The sequence below is a fragment of the Magallana gigas genome, chromosome 2, assembly GCF_963853765.1.
Source record: "Magallana gigas chromosome 2, xbMagGiga1.1, whole genome shotgun sequence".
NCBI classification, from domain to species: Eukaryota; Metazoa; Mollusca; class Bivalvia; order Ostreida; family Ostreidae; genus Magallana; species Magallana gigas.
Window position 1 is genome coordinate 38,486,187 of NC_088854.1, and position 17,684 is coordinate 38,503,870.

At 33.8% G+C, this 17,684-nt stretch overlaps 2 protein-coding genes, 1 long non-coding RNA gene and 1 other non-coding gene across 6 annotated transcripts; 2 read left to right on the top strand and 2 right to left on the bottom strand.

Annotated features, from left to right (window-relative positions):
* Nucleotides 1-5,437, top strand: LOC105330606 (uncharacterized). Of its 3 annotated transcripts, none has more exons than XM_066076485.1 (3): nucleotides 1-139; nucleotides 414-509; nucleotides 3,931-5,437. In XM_066076485.1, the coding sequence occupies exons 2-3, from the start codon at nucleotides 485-487 to the stop codon at nucleotides 5,148-5,150; spliced, it is 1,245 nt and encodes a 414-aa protein (XP_065932557.1). In that variant the 5' UTR covers nucleotides 1-139; nucleotides 414-484; the 3' UTR covers nucleotides 5,151-5,437. The 3 variants fall into 3 exon arrangements, with proteins under 3 accessions (XP_065932557.1, XP_065932558.1, XP_034300070.2); XM_066076486.1 differs by having other exon boundaries at nucleotides 13-139; nucleotides 410-509; XM_034444179.2 differs by lacking the exons at nucleotides 1-139; nucleotides 414-509 and adding an exon at nucleotides 2,646-3,775 and having other exon boundaries at nucleotides 3,931-5,436.
* A 1,503-nt stretch (nucleotides 5,438-6,940) lies between these two features.
* LOC105318447 (UPAR/Ly6 domain-containing protein cold) lies at nucleotides 6,941-11,180 on the top strand. The gene is made up of 4 exons (XR_004595818.2): nucleotides 6,941-7,095; nucleotides 8,063-8,182; nucleotides 8,504-8,682; nucleotides 10,020-11,180. It is a non-coding gene; the product is annotated as a UPAR/Ly6 domain-containing protein cold (long non-coding RNA).
* Nucleotides 11,181-13,420: 2,240 nt separating this feature from the next.
* LOC105318446 (transmembrane protein 26) lies at nucleotides 13,421-16,309 on the bottom strand. Its single transcript, XM_011415580.4, has 3 exons — nucleotides 15,248-16,309; nucleotides 14,997-15,135; nucleotides 13,421-14,853 (listed from the first exon to the last, which is right to left on the bottom strand). The coding sequence occupies exons 1-3, from the start codon at nucleotides 15,925-15,927 to the stop codon at nucleotides 14,263-14,265; spliced, it is 1,410 nt and encodes a 469-aa protein (XP_011413882.3). The 5' UTR covers nucleotides 15,928-16,309; the 3' UTR covers nucleotides 13,421-14,262.
* A 971-nt stretch (nucleotides 16,310-17,280) lies between these two features.
* Nucleotides 17,281-17,362, bottom strand: Trnas-cga (transfer RNA serine (anticodon CGA)). The gene has a single exon. It is a non-coding gene; the product is annotated as a tRNA-Ser (tRNA).
* Nucleotides 17,363-17,684: the final 322 nt, after the last annotated feature.

Genomic DNA, 17,684 nt, shown 5'->3' on the forward strand with positions numbered 1-17,684 from the left:
TCGGTTCGGAGACGGGGAGAGAGTGAATACGACTTCAAAACTTTACCACCCCAACAAGGAAGTAATTTCGCAGCAAGACAACAAGGAAGTATTATCGCTTTATATGTGTATACATAGACGTCCAACAGCCTTATCTCTGGTTTGAATCTGAGCTATCAGACATTTGAATACTTAAGTCGTCACGTATTGTATTTGAATTTCTTTTAAAAATTCGATTAGCTAATTATTCTATATTTCAAGAATAAAAGGCATGCAAACAAAACTCGGGGTAAATGAGAGTCAGTATAAAAATGAATCAAAGAGCACAACAAACAAATAAAATTAAATTATAAATGTACTTTAATTAAACGTGACGTTTAAGTCTACATTAAATTGAATTTTAATTGTGATTTTATATCTTTCTAATGAGGAAGGTATCATCCATCATACGAGGACTATGTTCACAATCCATTGTAACCGCGCCGCGAGTACTACGTAGGAGGCAATGTGTATAATTAACAGCTGGGAAAGTAAGAAAAAAATTAAATGATTGCCCTAATTACATTAGTAAAAGTGCATGGACAGCTTATATTGCAATTTTAATCAATATCCGTTCAAGTATTTTTACTTTCTTTTTTTTCTCTCTTTTTTTCGGGGGGGGGGGGGTGTTTGTTGTGGGGATTGGGAAGAGAGTCATCAGAAAGACGCTTTCTGTCTCTCTGTTGGCGACTCATCTATCGCCCACTCCATATATCTATTACATGAACGAATATAAAAGAAAACTGTTGTATACAAAAGGAAGTTTTTGAAAGGAAATGATGTATGCACACTAATATATATAAAATAGACAAACCTCTCGTGTCCCATTAGAAAAGTAGAAGTGGAATATTAGATACCGAAATGGATGGTGCATGCGCGGATCCAAAATTTTTCAGTTATCATTACATGCACTATGTGATTTTTTTAAATAAATTTTAATTTTCCGGGGGGGGGGGGGGGGGGGGACTTCCCAGTCCCCATCAAGATCTGCGTATGCAGTGCAAGTACGGTCATAAACATTTTGAACAATAAACTTCTTTTGTCTGAAAGCAAACACGGTGTGCATGTGGACAACAAAAACTGTGTATGCAATATGACGGTTACTGAGTAACATAAGAACACGAAAACTGTAAATTTACATTCTACTGTGTTTACCCATTAAATTCTGTGAACTTTAAACGTCTCTAAATGCAACAACCTTTTTTCATGTACATTTTGGTATACACATGCATGCAAAGTGTACATGTAAGGTTTACATGTAAAAAAAAAAAAAAAAGTAGTTCCGGATAGATGTTGTCAAGGGGGTGTGTCCCTTTACCAAGGTATGTTATACAATATAATACATGTCCCTCCATCTGTATAAGCCAATCAAATGAGGCGTTACAACCAAAATTAAATTATTTACATATAATATACATAAATGGTCCACAAACATTTATTTCTATGTTATCAGTATAAAAAAATATTTTTTATATATGTTAGTAAAGCACCTTGTATTACAAATATTCAACAATAAAATTGATTCTATTGTTAAAAGCAAAATTTCAAGAGTTATTTTTCATGGATTCATCATGGCATATATTTTCATGGATTCATCATGGCATATATTTGTTACCCTCGGCCAATCCGACCTTTATATGACTTATTAAATATAAATACATTAGTTAAAAAAGCGAGAGATTTGGTTTGTCTAAGTTTGAATGCTTTTGATAGAAATTGAGCAATTTGTCGGGGAAAGTTACATAATGATTTTGAAAAAAAAGCGTTATCATTAAATTTTTCATTTCCTATAAAGTGTTATCTAAATGAGGAACACGTGCATCGTATGTTCATTAATGTACATGTAAATCATTTTATACGACATACGTTGTTAATAGAATTCTGGAAACAAGACATTAATTTCATTTTTGTGGATACAGAACGAAAGAATGTCGGAGAAATTTGTTTGTAAATAGAATCTATATAGATACACTGCACCTTAGGCCTAAAAAAAAAATAGTGTGTTTAGGGTAACACTGATGAAAAAATTAGGTTAGGTAGGTGGGGATTTTTTTTTTTATTTTATCTATTTTTTTTGCCTGAATCCTAAGAATGTTTGTTTGTTTCATATTTAAAAACGTATTTTTTATTGGAAATAAGATAAAATTCACAGTCGGATAAAATCAGCCATCTAAAAATGGTAGGGTCGGGCCATTTTTGTAGGTTATGTCGGGTTACCCGAAACACACAACTTTTTTTTAGGCCTTAGCATTGTATTAATAGTACACGGCGTGAGATGTTTCTATCGTTAACAAAAGTCTCGAGATTTTTTTCTTACGTTGTAGGCACTCTTCATGCAGTTAATTAATGCCCACAAGTTCTTCGACTTTGAGGGTTTATGAGTGGTTACGCTGAGTACATATAGATGTACAAAGAACACTTCAAAGTACATGTACAATGTATACTGAATAGTTTCTCAGTACTAAGAGTCCTCAGTAGTGCTTCTTTGAATGTATATTCATGTTAGTATATTAATTTGAGAACATGCCTGTACCGCTTTATTTGTATACTCAAAAAGTTGTTGCAATAAAAAATACAACATTTACAGAACTACATGTATATGTATTGTATCCATTGGATCTATATAAACATTTTGAACAGCTGGATATTTCATATGGCTCATATGATTTTAAATTGTAACCGGTAATACATGTCTGATTATTTGTTAAAAGTACAACGCACTGTAGACACTTTATAGGTAATGCCGGACTTTACTAAATATACGCGTATCTTTACCGTAAAAGAAAAACCAACAAGGAACATAAGTAACAAATATATACGAATTTTTCGTCCTCGTCATTGCAACACCAAGGAAGTTCGGGTTTAAAAAAAAAAAAAGTAAATTTATTTTGGAAAGCAAGTACGATGATAAATAGTAATTCATCGTTGCAAACCATGGCTAAAATATGAAAAATACATTCCGTATTGGTAATAGTTAAAAATAAATCGTTATGAATCAAATGTGTAAATTTTATGTAAATGCGTATCTACAGAGACAGAACCAAAAAATATTTACAAAATTGATTGGAAACGAAGGGGTTGCATTTTTTACCCTATTTATCAACATTTTCTCTCACCTGAAACTTTGAAAGCTAGTATTCTCAGTAATTTCAGTAATGCAATAAATGCTAAAATAATGGATCCTCTTTATATTGAAATGATACACAATTTACGTATATTTTAAAAACCGCAATATTTTTGACTGCTTAGATTATTTCACGACTTCGCTTATTGTTTTCTGTCTCCTGATTGGCTGTACTTACCTTGACAAATAAGACCCCAATTAACGTGCAGCTAATACGGTCCTCGCGTTTTAGTACCGCCCATAAACCCAGAAAATTGGTGATATATCTGAAATTATTAGCGGTTGATTGATATATTCCGCATATGTTTTTGCCTGAAACTCGTGCAGTCTGTTCATCAATGCATGCGATCTGTCATATGTTCGTGTTGGAAAGCCCCCGGTTTACACCTTTTTTTCTGGGCAACAGAAAGACAACTGAATTATAACCCGAAAACAAAAAAGCTTCCATCAAGTTTACGTCGATTCTGACGCATGTCATTAGCATAGTAAATCATTCTTAAATAGGGATACCAAGCCTCGGTGAAATTAGTGAATGAAATCTTCGTTGGCGTAATAAGATAATGTTTTTCAAAATAATAGCCAGTCTGTGCCTTCTTCAAAGTCTTCAAACCTTTGCCAAAGGACAGATTACAGGTACAAGTTAACTCTTCGATTTCATCTTCTGATTATTTCATACATTTTTGTAAAAGTTTACCACACATGAAAAGGTTGATCGCAGCGTTTATGTTTTTTGTTTTTAATTATTTTTAAAATCTCATAACTGTAAAATGTTCTTTCTATTTTTTTAGGACATGGCGGGAAGAGACACGTGGTTATGTTTCCAGCCGGCCTGAAGCCAGTGACCAGAGCGGAAATTTTGATCTCCAGCTTACAGGACACCACCGTGAGGATGAAGTCCAAGTTCCCGGGGGTAGACAGTGTCCTTCAGGTACAGTCCGATGTGGGAGCGGTGGTGTCCCTCTCGTCGGAAATAGTTCTGGACGGAAACAAGAGAGAAGATAAAGGGATCTTCATCGAATCCGACCATCCTATTTCTGTATACGGACATTCCGGTGACGAGTGTTGCGAAGGGGAGGGGTTCCTGGCCATCCCTGTGGATTTCTGGGGGACGGAGTACGACATCGCAACCCACATTAACAGCACAGTTGCCGTGGTAGCTGTCGAGGACAACACGGAAGTGATCGCTAAAGGATTCTGGGCTGGCGTGCTTTTCGAATCCAACTATTACGCTAATGGTGACAACATTACGTTCATACTCTCAGCCGGGCAAACGGCGCAGCTGCAGACCCCTCTGGGATACCTTCTGGGTACCCGTTTGCATTCCAACAAACCTATCGGGGTCATCTCTGGACAGTATTACGCCTCACCTTCAAGATCCAAGTACAACCAGATGATAGAATTCATCCCTCCCGCCAGCAGTATCGGTAAAAACTTCATCGTTCCTCCCTTCTTCAATACGACTTACCTCACCCTACATTATTACAATATGGGAGAGGATAACCTAGTGACAACAAGAGGTAAAAATGTTAATCGTTCCAGCAAATTACAAAAAAGAGGCGGATACATGATTTCCGCGGGTGCTTCCAACCCTTACTACGGATTTGCCGAAAAACCGGTCATTTTGACGGCAACACCTTACACCATCAGTCCCTTCCTGCTCTTTGTCCCGTCCTTGGACCAGTATTCAAACAACTACAAATTCCACACTCCAACAAAACAGAACCTGACCCATTACATTGTGCTGTTGATAAAGTCAAAGGACGAGAGCGGAATTACTATTGACGGTCAAAAGATTTACTCCAAGGTGGAGAGTTTAGATGCCCTTCTTATTAATGACGCCATATACCTCGTCATCTCGGCGGAAGTGAGTACTGGTCAGCACTACGTCACACATCCGGACCCTAATGTGACGTTCGGATTGATTTTGTACGGATTTGATGACACGCAGTCCTATGCTTACCCCGTGGGTCTGAGGTTACCACCATTCTCAGTACCGGTAGCGGCATAAGTTGCTGTACATTCATGTTTTATTTTCCATTATCATTTATTTCAACTTTAAAAGCCATTATTATATTATATACAAAACGTTTTTATATTTCTTTGTGGTTCATATGAATGTAATAAAAAAACAAAACAAAATAAAAGGTGATTGATTAGTTTGTATCTAAAGCGCGCAGTAAAATTTGTAGCATAAAATATGTATTGTCGATACTGTTGTTTTGTTCAGATATTAGTCACTATATAAATATGATTATGCATGACACGATATTACCGATTGTTGTGGTACTGTCTTGTACTTGGCCTATGGATTTCTTTGTACCCCCCCCCCCAAAAAAAAGTATGTGTTTCCTCTTTTAAAAAGTGTAGTCACTTCCTTAATGTCACCCTCCTTCCCTCACCCCCCCCCCAAAAAAAAAAAGAAAGGCGGGGGGGGGGGGGCTCTGTAAAACTCATTATTTTGAAAGCATATGCACATACATGAAGGTAATAGTAGAAAAACAGCTGTGTTTGCAAAATGATAAAACCAGTATCTCAAGATATGACATTTTAGAATGGACACTTTAAACAAGGTTTTAAATGCATAGTGAAACCAACCAATTCATTGGGCAATATTAATCGATCTAACAGATGTTTATATTCACCTACCAATTTTTCTAAAGCACTGAAAAATGTTTTCATTTTTTGTACAAAATCAGGTTTACCAATGTTAAATTCCGTGTTTTGGCCCAGTATCCGCACCAAAGGTGTTCAATGAAATAGTATTAGTAGCAGCTGCTTATCTGAGAACGCGCAATGTTCGTCCTGTAGACTAGTATATTTGGACGATTGGTTGGTAGTTTTGATTCAATATCGAGAGATTTGCTTGAATCTTCTGGTTTCGTGATTTATGTACATGTATGTTTGAGTAACTCACGTAAACTATTAAAAATAATCAACAATGTATGTACATATTAAGTTATGAACATGCAGAGAACAAATTGCTGATTCAGTCATTATAAATGAGGATTTTTTTTTCATTCAATCCATTTAATTGACTCAAACAGTACAGTACCTCGCCGCAGTTTGTTTCACTCAGTAAAACAATTGCTGCCTGCAAAGCACACCTGGCATTAAAACGATTTCTTTCATACTAGGCCATAAAGTAATCTCGGCAGACCTTCATAAAAATATTTTTAACGTCAGCCCCAGGATTATGAAGCAAACTTAGACTTAACTGAAAAATTGTAAACTGTCTTGTTGCCTCTTGATTGAATACACTGACAAAATTGAAATGCTATTAAAAGTGTCTTGATATAATGTTGTCAATAACATATTTCCATTTTCATTTTATGATACACCATTAATTATATTTTATGACTGGTTGAAATTTTGATTAAGTCTGAAATTGCTTCACGATCCTGAGCTAGGCCAGATGCCTGTGGAGAAAATGCAGAAATAAAAAAGGTCTTTTTTAAAGACCAGACACGACCCTCGATAACTGGAATTTCAAGAAACCTAGCTGCAGAACTGTAGCTCTCCGGTTTGTCAATATGTTTTTTCCCGGAGAGCTACAGTTCTGCAGCTACAAGAAACCTTGATAAAACTTCGAAAATTAGATTATTTACTGTCTATAAATATCAGACACATTTGTATTCATAATTATGCAGTTTTAATTTTACATATATAGCATGATCTATATATCGGACATTTGTGTAAATTGAATGAGATAAACCATGTACATCAATATATCCGGTTCAGTTGTGGTCACATTTATTGTAATGGAAGCAGGTTATTTATGAATAAACCGGAAATTTGAAATCTGTGGGATTTGGTTCGGAGTCTTACAAATTTGTCATTTCCGGTTTACCTGTATCTCAAAAGTTCAATGATTGTGTACAGGTAAAAATTGGAAATATTGCGTAAAATGAAGAACTCACTTGTCCTTATTGGTCTTCTTGGTTTCATTGGTTCTTGTAAGTATTGATATTTTCTAAATACATTTCTTTAAACGCTCTGACGGAATATATATTTAGAACGACAAAAATGAAAATTACAATGGCGGAAGTAACTTGACTCATTTGTTTTGAATGTCTTCTTTCACATATTGGGCTTGAAATGACTTCATTTGAATTTGTAAATTTTATCAGAGAGTTTGAAGAATTGGCTGGCTAATTAATTGAATGAAATTAGTTCTGTATAACTTAAATGATACCGCGATGACTTACCTGTGTTGATCAAGGTACAACTTATGTAAACTGGTAAATACATACTATTAAATTATTAGATAATTTGATTATTATTTTATGAATCATCTATGCAATAATGTTAAATTCTAGAAAGTTGTCAATCTTTAATCTTCTGTGATTTAACTATCAGAAATGACTATAACCAGAATTTTTGCTTTGCAATTTTTTTTTGTCCTGAAATATTTTACTTAGCCTACAAGACACTGAAAGTGACCCATTGTTCATGTTGATCATCTGGTTGTCCATTTTTAAAAAATATAAATTGATGGCTGTTAGTTAGACAGTTGAGTTTAAATAAATTGAAATAAATGTTGATTCTATTATAAATAACACACAATTTAACAAGGCCAATTCATGACTTTAAAATGCAACACCATTGAAAATATTATGAGACATGGGTTAATTGTAATTTGAAATCAATTTATGAATATTGAAGTGACCAAGTGCTAGAAACCATACTTGATTTGATTTGAATATATTTTTATTGTACAAAAATACAGTTGGGATTGGGCACAAGTTCCATAACTGTAACGCCCTCTCCCAATACAAAGATATAATACAATATATGTGTACACAACATAAATAAAGGTGAGTGGATAGAATGGCAGTATACATATATGCAATTGACATGTATATAATTGATATCATACTTAAACCCAATGAAGAATTTATCAATAATATACTATTTTTTTAGGTTTTGCTCTTGAGTGTTATGTGTGCTTAGGACAGAGAACAAATAAAGACAAATGTATAAAGACCACCATACAGTGTGAACAAGAACAGGATGCCTGCAAAACACAAATCAGATGGCAGCGTAAGTATTTTTATATACTATGTCAGGCATACTTAATATCAGTCTCTATCACTTTTCTTGACAGAATTCCTCTTGAAAAATTTCAGCTGTCATGATATCATATTAATCTATTCATAAAAGGGGAAATTAAAGGGGAAAATAAATGAAATATATATTTTTGTATGTATCGAATTGAATGAACAAGTCTTTGGATAAACAATTTTGAAATATTTTTCTTAAAAATTGACAAAATAAGTTATTTGTAGTGGTAAAGTATTATGTTGAATGATTTCTTGCTCCAGTGTCTTGCACACTTACTGATGTTCTGGTCTTGTGCTACAGAGCCCCGCTTTTGGCAGCGAGTCAGTGAGAGATATCACAACATCTCAAAGTCATGTGAGACAAAAGCTCGCTGTGATGCCGAGGCAGCTGCAAAGGGATTCAAGTGTATGCGAGATTGGTACCGAGACTGGGACTGTGTAGAGTGTTGTCAAGGAGACCGGTGTAATTATTACGCAACAGTAAGTCACATTACTTCAAATATGCACATAATAAACAAGATTATAAAGTGTAAAACAGCATGAATAAGTCTTAGCAAATGTAGAATTTAACAATTAATTAATGTGATAAAAGAATCAGTATGACAAATTAAAAACATTGATGATTTTAGAGAATTTGGAACTCTTGAAGTAAACTATATAAAATTATTAATTTCATTTCAAGTACATGTATTAAATTAGCACCCCCCCCCCCCCTTCCCCGTCTGTTACCTGTACTGAATAAGGACCCTTTCCTCAATGTCATGAAGTCATGTTGTTTAAAAAATTTTGTATCAAGATTTACAAAGATGTCACAAAATTCATCAAAATTTTTATATTTGGTAGTCTTCTAATGTATATTTTCATAAAGCACTATATATATATATATATATATATATATATATATATATATATATATATATATATATATATATATATATATATATATATATATATATCTTGTGAAATAAAAATAATTTATTTAAATATCTTGTGCAGTTCTCATATTCTTAAAAATTTAGGATGAACTTAATCATTATATGAAAGAAAATATCCCACACTGTTTAACAATTTTATTTCATCATCAGAGAAAAAAAAAGATAAGATGAAGGAAAAAGGTGCTTCTTTTGTCACAATATCTGAAAAATTCTACTCTTCATTTTACAAGAGTTGCCTTTCCTGAAAAACAAAAATTACAGCAGATGTAATGAAATTTCCATTATAAAACATTTATTTTCTCATAATTAGACAATGAATACTATCTTGGGCATTTCTTTTGAATCTTTTTCTAAGTGTTGAAAAGAAAGACCTGATTATGAATTTTTATTTGCTGTATTTTCCAAAGTGTACTATTTTCTGAAACAAGGGTTCGTTATTAAAGTATCAAGATTGAAATACCTGTCGCACCAGAGACTAAGAATTGTGAAAGAACTTCCAGTAGTGAATGTTTGTTTTAAAATGAAATAAATAGATCTGTATTTTAAGAACTGGCAGTTCTATATGAACTGCTGCAATACATTGCAGTCCTCAAGGGAATCATGTGCATTAAGAAATGTCCATTGTATAGTGATGTTTATAATGCCAGAGACCAACCTTTCTATAGATAACTTGTAAACTTCTGAAAATAATTCTCTAAAAAACTTCCAAATGTTTCAAAATCCTCAATAGCATTTTTAAGGGAGCTATCCCTCTTATCTATGAACCTTAAGTGCACTGTTATGAACTATTATACTATATACCTTGTTGAAATGATAAATATATTATTCAACAAATATGTGATCTTTATATTCTATTCATGTTTATTTCATTCATTTTTCCAGTTGGGTGGAAGTCAGACACAGCTGAGTTTTCTCCTGTTGACCATCGTCCTAATTTCGCAGGCCTTACATCACTATTTACGATAACACAATAAACTGATTAAAATGTATCCATAACATTCCAAATCTATGCAGCATTGAGTTCACCCAAAGAAAACTGACCTCTTCAAAATGTTGAATAATTAATGTACATAAAGAATGCTTACTTCTTTACTCCTAAAATATTTCTCATAGATTTTTCCCATTTTTTTTTAAGTGCTGAAGTCAGAAAATATGATGGTAAATGTGTATGAGTTGAGGCAATTATTTCTAACTCTATATAAAAATGAAGTTTATAAATGTATGTAGATGAACTCTATACTATATATCCAGGCTATTCAGTTTGTCTGAATCAACAACAAGATTAAGCTGTTATTTTATACCTTTTACTAATATTTGCCATATGTACATATGTATTTTTATACAAGTAGCTGTATATATAATATCATTTAATAGGATTATTTGTCACCCCTTTTTATATTATCAGGTTAATTTATATGTATTTAGGAATGATGGTATATGAAACTTTGTGATAATCATGGATCATATTAGTGCATCAATGTCATTAACAGGTAGATTGTAAAATTTGTAAGATTATTCTCATCTATTCATCGTATGTGAATTTCAAACAAGTAATTGTTTAACTGCATGCAACTTTTACAAAATACTCGGGAAATGTTAAAAATTTTGTGACTGCAAATGCAAATTTTTGTGGATAATGGCAATTTTTTCTTAGGTTTATGGGAACATCCTTTTTAGGATTTTCTTGCATTATTGCAAGGATTTTTAAAAAAAACCATGTACCATGTTTCATAAATAACTGGGACTGTAAATTCATGGGTGGGGGGGGGGGCTGAATCTACATAATAGAGCCAACTGGAAATCTGATGCTTCTGCAGTATTTTGAGATCAACTACATGTACCATGGGGATGTACCTTATGTGTGGATGTGTGAAATGAATGTGATCATAGACTTATAGAATGAAAGGGACCAGATTAATGTGCATGTATATCATTTATTATTGTACATAATATATACATTTTTTTGTCAAATCAAGATTTTATGCATTCCATGATTGTAATACATGTATACATATCTCTCAGAATAAATTTTATTCAGACATAGATGTAAATTTTTTTTTAAATCCACATTTTCCAGAATGTGGTACAGTGCAGTGACTGTGAAAATTAAGAATTAACACTTAATTAATGGCAACCAACTTTTTCCAGAACGAATTGTTTATTAGATTTATGGCCATTTAAATAAATTGAAATATCTGTTTACAAGATTTTGTACAGGATTTTGTAATGGCAAAAATGTGAGCAAAAATGTGTAAATTTTGATAAACTCATAATTTTGGAAATCAATGAAAATAATGAACTCTTCTTATTTAAGCATTTTATATAAATTTCCATTCAAAATCAGTGAAAAAAAAATATATGATGCATAATTTCAACAATATATGGTTTATCTTTATAACAGTTAATTTTTAAGGTTTAATGAGTATTCTCCCAATTAGTTATGTCAAACTTAGTAAGACAACTTGGACACAAAATTTACGTTTTTTCTTTAAAAAAATGTTGATGGAAAAGTTATTTATTTACATCCTGTCAGCAATCCATTAAAGTTTTAATTATTTGTTTAAATTTCTACGGGAGACTTTTAGAGCTGAACTTACTCCAATATAAGTTTAATTTGCCCGTATGAAAAGCTTTGGAAATTGTCAATGTGGCACATTTCTAAAATTCGTGGGGAATTAAAGAAAAACACAAATTTAACTATTGATAAGGGGTGTGTGTATGTGTGTAAAGGAAGTGGTAATTGCCTTTTAAAAACGGTTCAGATTTATAGTTTCCCTTATCTAGTTATAGTACGTTTTGATCGTTATATATCACAGGCACTTGTTTTTGTAATAAAAGCTCGTCCTATTATACTAGCTGCAAGGTGAACTATTATAAAAATAATTACAGAAATAGGCGCCTGTGATATGCAGCAGTTTCTGCCCCATTTGCCACGAAAAGCGTAAGAGCTTCCACGCACCCCCCCCCCCCAAAAAAAACAAAAAAAAAAAAAACCCACAGCCAATTTTTAAAACCAAGTTGATCTTGAATTTGGAAGCATGACATCAAAGAAGATAAGGGAATAAGATAGCGCAAATGCCCATTTGGTTTAGTCGTGAAATACAGTTTTATTTTTTGTAAATTATATCTATTCAAATATATTATGATACAATCTTTCAAAAGCAAATTATCTAACTATATTCAGTTTTAATATATTTAACAAACGACAAGAAAAACAAAATTGCCCTAAATTTTGGTGGTATCAAACACACAACATAAAAAGCCTAGTTATATAAGGTTAGATTATGTCTGGTGCTCTAACCACTGAGCCATTTCAGACACATCAACGTTACATGTATGTAGCTGTATAAATACTTTGTGTGACTTTGGCCACGAATCGACTTGGATTTTTTTTTTGAAAACGTCCAATTGTTGGGAAAAAAATGAAATTTTTTATGTATAGTGGGTCATCTCTCCATGTTTTTGTTGATTGAAATCGTTTTGTTTTCCATTAGACCTTTTTTTGGACTATGAGAAAAATATGGAGCACAGACTCACTCAATAAGAGAAAAGGCCTTGACTTTCTGAAACAAATGATACTATTCGTATACGCCTGTTTGAGTCAACATATTCCAATTTTTGACTATATTTAGGATTTTAAAGCGATGATATGTTAAATATATATTGTTTTGAATAATTTTTATTTAAAATATCAGATTTATTGATATTTTAATTCTTCAGCATCTTATCTATCCATGTACATAGGCATTTTCACGCCTTATCCACCCATCTTCTTTCAACTCAACAGCCAAATATTATGCGTACAGTTTACTTACTTAGAATTGTGAATTGCGAATCGATGATTCGAAACGTAATCAGCATAAAATTTCAGTGTATGTATACAATATAACACTTTTTCGTCAACAAATCCATATTATTTTTTCGATCGTTTCATGCATTTGTAAGTAGCCTAAAATTTTTAAGGTTCTAAAGCATATTGGTCTATTAGAGAGTTTAAATTTCCATGTCCAAATTGGCCATTAAAATTTAGCAAGTCACAGGTCTAAAAGTTATTTGAAACGTTAATGTAAATTTTGAAAACAGCAAAAGGGACCTTTCTCTTAAACAACACAGATTATGAAAAAGCCACGGAATACTGCAAAATTCAGCTCAACGAACACATTGCTATATATGCATTTGAATACACGGACAACTAAATAGTTCCTTTTTTATTTATAAGCATTTTACAGAGAGTATCATACGATTCACTTTTAGACACAGTTGTTTATAATACAAACTACAGCAATTTAGTACGATTCTCTCCAATCTGGAGAGAGCTATGCCTACTCCAGACTTAAAAAAACGATTTTTTTAAAGTGAAATTTTATTCATTTTTCACATCATAGTGAAGGTCAACTAAGAAGAAAGAGATGGATAGATAGATGGACAGACAGACGGACACCGACACAGATAACTTTTTTTGTACAACTACCAATCCGAACAGACCATATACACATTACATAGACATATATTACCGGTATATATAACATGTTTAGTACCTATATTTTGTTAGTAGGAATAGATTGGTGGGCTCCCCCCCCCCCCCGAAACTGGCCATGGAGAAGGCAAAGAAACCCCCATTTCAGCTGTGTGCCTTGTCCCTATGAGAAATAATACAATTTTATGCTAGATAACTATCACTTTACCCGGTGTTTTAGAAAGATAAATCATTTTATTCTTTCCTTTCATGGGTTGGCGATCCGGACTACAAATTTTAAGAAGGAAGTGGCATCCAATCCGGGTATATCATATATGTATGACATTCAAAGGTTAAATGAACAATGGTTAGCATTTTTTAAAAAAGATTCAGCTCACACCATTTAACACTTTTACATGGTTACAATGAAAAAAAGGAAGAAGATAAAATCGTCTAAATGTTTTAATTATGATATGATTTTTAAAAAGGAACAAAAATAAGGATTTAAGTCGATTAAATGGATTTTTCACGCCGATAAACATGAGCTGCAAAACAGAAGCTATATAAAGGGGAAGGCTTGGGTACAATTGACATTCAGTCCGAAATTCCCCACATACAGATCTACAGGGTTTTTTTTGCAACAAACACGATTCAGTTTTCTGCAATCACTTAAAATTCTAGATTCTTCTGAGAATTGTTTGCTGCATTTTTTCGCTTTGATCTGATTTTTAGGAAGACAATCAGCAGTCGATAAAATAATAAAATCAACATCAGTGCATTTTTACACGTGAAAAACAAAATTCCAAAACTCAGCACTTTGTGCTCCAAGATGGCATACAGACGAAGCCCAAAGTAAGGCCCGTCCATAAACGTGATTGACAAGAGGAGACCCCACAATTCTGCCCCGAAGTGCTTGTGCTCGCCTTCCATTTCCTCAACCATGGTTCCCATTCGGAACCTCTTGGGACCCTTGGCGACTGCAATAACGAAGATGAACTGCAGCAAACTGATGCTCCAGATAATGAGAGTGGCGTACTTCAGTCCCGTGTTGTTGTAGAAAATGGGATCTTCGAACACGACAAAGAACTCCATGACGTCAGACCCCGAGCCGATGAAAATAAACAGTGTCTGTGAGAGTTCGTCACGTGTTAAATGACCACGTGGTAGTAACATCCGTCCAATCACAAGAACAAACAGAAGCAGTTGTTGTAGAATGGACGACCAAGTCTCAGCATCAAGTGATATGGGGATTATTTTAAGCTGCAATCAACATGTATAAATATATGCATATCATTTCATTAACAGAATTGTTCGAAATATAATTATGCAAAACATAAGAGGGGTTTTCAATGTCAGAGATACCATCTTTCTCTTTTCTGTCTTTAGTTATAAATGGTACATACCCCATAGATTGTGGAAAGTTCCTCTGTTGAAGAATTAGACGTCACATTGACGTTAAACTTCCTTTCCAGGACGTCCAGCTGAAGAATCCATATAGCAGGCACGGTCCCCAGTAAGTACAACAAAAAACACGGACAAATCCTGAATTCAATGAAAATGACGTATAAGGTTATAGTATATGTAATAGTATATGAAAGTTTCATTATGATAAATAAAAAGTTCTGAGAGAGAGAGAGAGAGAGAGAGAGATAACCATTTTGGATCCTGTCCCTTTTGAAAGAAACATGTATAGAAAGCCTCGATCCCAAGAAGAATGTTACTGATGGCAAACAACCAATAGATGTCGTCCTTTTGAACGTCTGCTGTTCTCCAGACACACAGACAGCTGTGAACAAACAGGAGCAGGCGAACTAACAGAGCTTGGATAACATCCTGAAAGACGTTAGCTTTTTCGTGGATGCTACCTGTGAGAGATTTCAATGATACCGTTGATTTGTGCTTATCCATTTTTTTGTTTTCCAATTTCTTCCTTTTTCTAACCTCTCCTTTAGACTTTTGAAGGACTTCTTGTTTGGCAACATTTTCTACAGATGTTGCAGCTTCCGGAGAGACTTGCATTTCAGAGTCTAGTTGCTTCTTCTCGTTGATATTATATTTAGCCGCGGTTGATAGTTTGGTTATAGTATCTGTATCGGATATTCCTGACTGAATTTTGAATCGGTCACCATCTTCGGATTTCTGTTTTGTCAATTTGTTTTCTTTTTCTGCTTCAACACCAGCTCCAGACACGAAGGTCAAAATATCACCTTTATTCGACAGTCTTGCGGCTTCCTTCTTCTCCTGTTCCGTGCCTTTCCTCAACTGGTCAGACTTTTCTTGTGCAAGTTCAACGGGTAAACTTGAAGAAAATTTGCTCTCTTGGCGGTGCGACATTTATCTGACCAATGTGTCACCTTTGATATTGATAAGTCGTCTTAATTCCCCAATATTGGACTGTTTGCTAAGATTTTGGTAAATAGCCCCTGCGATCATAAATTAAAAAATTCGTCCAATTGACCACATAAGCTGATTGCTTCCAGGTGCAAAAGTCAGACTGGAAAGGTGTAACAGGTATCCGCCGGATTTGTATACAAAACTGCAGTAATTTGGGTAGAATTTCTCGCTTCGCTGAATTAACACAGAGTGTCATGGTCGAATATTTTCGTGCTTTAGTTTGAGGCATGCAATGGTTGAGATATCTTGGATGATAACTCATTTTGCGCTGTTTTGGTGGAAGATAAATATAAAATCTGGAATTGTTGTCATACTCCTCCACAGTGCCAGGGTTTCCCCAGCCTCCCCTTGTCCCACGGCCACGAAAGGATATAGTAGAGACCCTGACCTGATCTTTAAAAAAGCACATATTTCATATAATGTAGGTGTAAGAAAATGATAAAGGTAAGACAAAGTACATGAACAATAACGATGTGATTTATAGTGAGCTAGTGTGGTATTTACACAAAGTTCTCGATGTACAAAGATTGGTTATGATATAGCCTATTACATTAATGTAATGATGAGAGAGAGAGAGAGAGAGAGAGAGAGAGAGAGAGAGAGAGAGAGAGAGAGAGAGAGACAGAGAGAGATCATATGAAAGAATGCCTTTTGAAATAAAAAAAATCACATTTTTTAAAATTTGCATTTTGGAGAATGGAACAATGAACCATGTTAAGGAATACTTATCCCAGCATTGCCATCGAGCATAATTACATGTCTTATACAGTAACATAGACTTATTTCATTTATCAGTACTTCAAAAACCAAAAATAGTACATCTCTTTCGGTTATTTCAGATCTAGTCTTAAAGTAAAAAAAAATTAAATGTGACACGGGCTCTAAAGATGTTATCACTTTTGACCTATATAATTAGATATCGTTTTAAAGAATGTGTATTTAGTATTTAAAAAAAAAATCCTACTGCAAGGCTTGCTACTAAAAATCAGCATTGTAAGGACCGACACATGTCATTTTAAAGTTAAAATGGAGTACATGTAAATTTTTGAGGACGCTGAGTGATGAAAAAAAATTATCCATCAAGTCTACCATACGCATTTATCGATCTGATTTTTTACCAACAAAATATTATTTCATGCTATGGTTTTTTTTTTGTACATATTGATTTATTATCAACTGATAGTTCATTTATTTAGAAAAACTTATCATGTTTATATGATAGCTCTGCATTTGAGCACAAGTCGTATGTATCTTACAATCAAGAAGCTAAAAACAGAGTTTGAAAAATTTTCACGTCGTGGACAGGATTCGAACCTGTGCGGGCATAGCCCATTTGATTTCGAGTCAAACGCCTTAACCACTCGGCCACCACGACTTCGTAAACTGCATGGAAGAGAATAAAGTTAACCATTGATCAATGCAAGGTTAGATATATATACGTATTAATTTACATAGTATAAGTTTTAAACCCACATATCAAGCCATGTGCATGTATGACTCTTCCGCTATTTTTAGATATTTTTAAACGGCAACACGGGCACTGTGAAAGCCGTACACTTATTCACTCATATTAGAGAGGTTAAGCATTTGAACGTGTACGTGTACGAGTACGTGTAAATAGGGGAATTCCCTAATTTAATGTGTAATACGTCATAATTTCTGCATGCCGCGTAATTCTACAAGTTGTACAAAACGTG

Excerpts from the sequence above, each read along its gene's own strand:
- LOC105330606 (XM_034444179.2), top strand. The coding sequence starts at position 3,703 with ATGTTTTTCAAAATAATAGCCAGTCTGTGCCTTCTTCAAAGTCTTCAA. Across the intron at positions 3,776-3,930 it reads TGCCAAAGGACAGATTACAG|GACATGGCGGGAAGAGACAC; the intron begins GTACAAGTTAAC and ends CTATTTTTTTAG.
- LOC105318446 (XM_011415580.4), bottom strand. The coding sequence starts at position 15,927 with ATGTCGCACCGCCAAGAGAGCAAATTTTCTTCAAGTTTACCCGTTGAA. Across the intron at positions 15,136-15,247 it reads AAGGGACAGGATCCAAAATG|GATTTGTCCGTGTTTTTTGT; the intron begins GTTATCTCTCTC and ends CATTGAATTCAG. Across the intron at positions 14,854-14,996 it reads AACTTTCCACAATCTATGGG|CTTAAAATAATCCCCATATC; the intron begins GTATGTACCATT and ends TGTTGATTGCAG.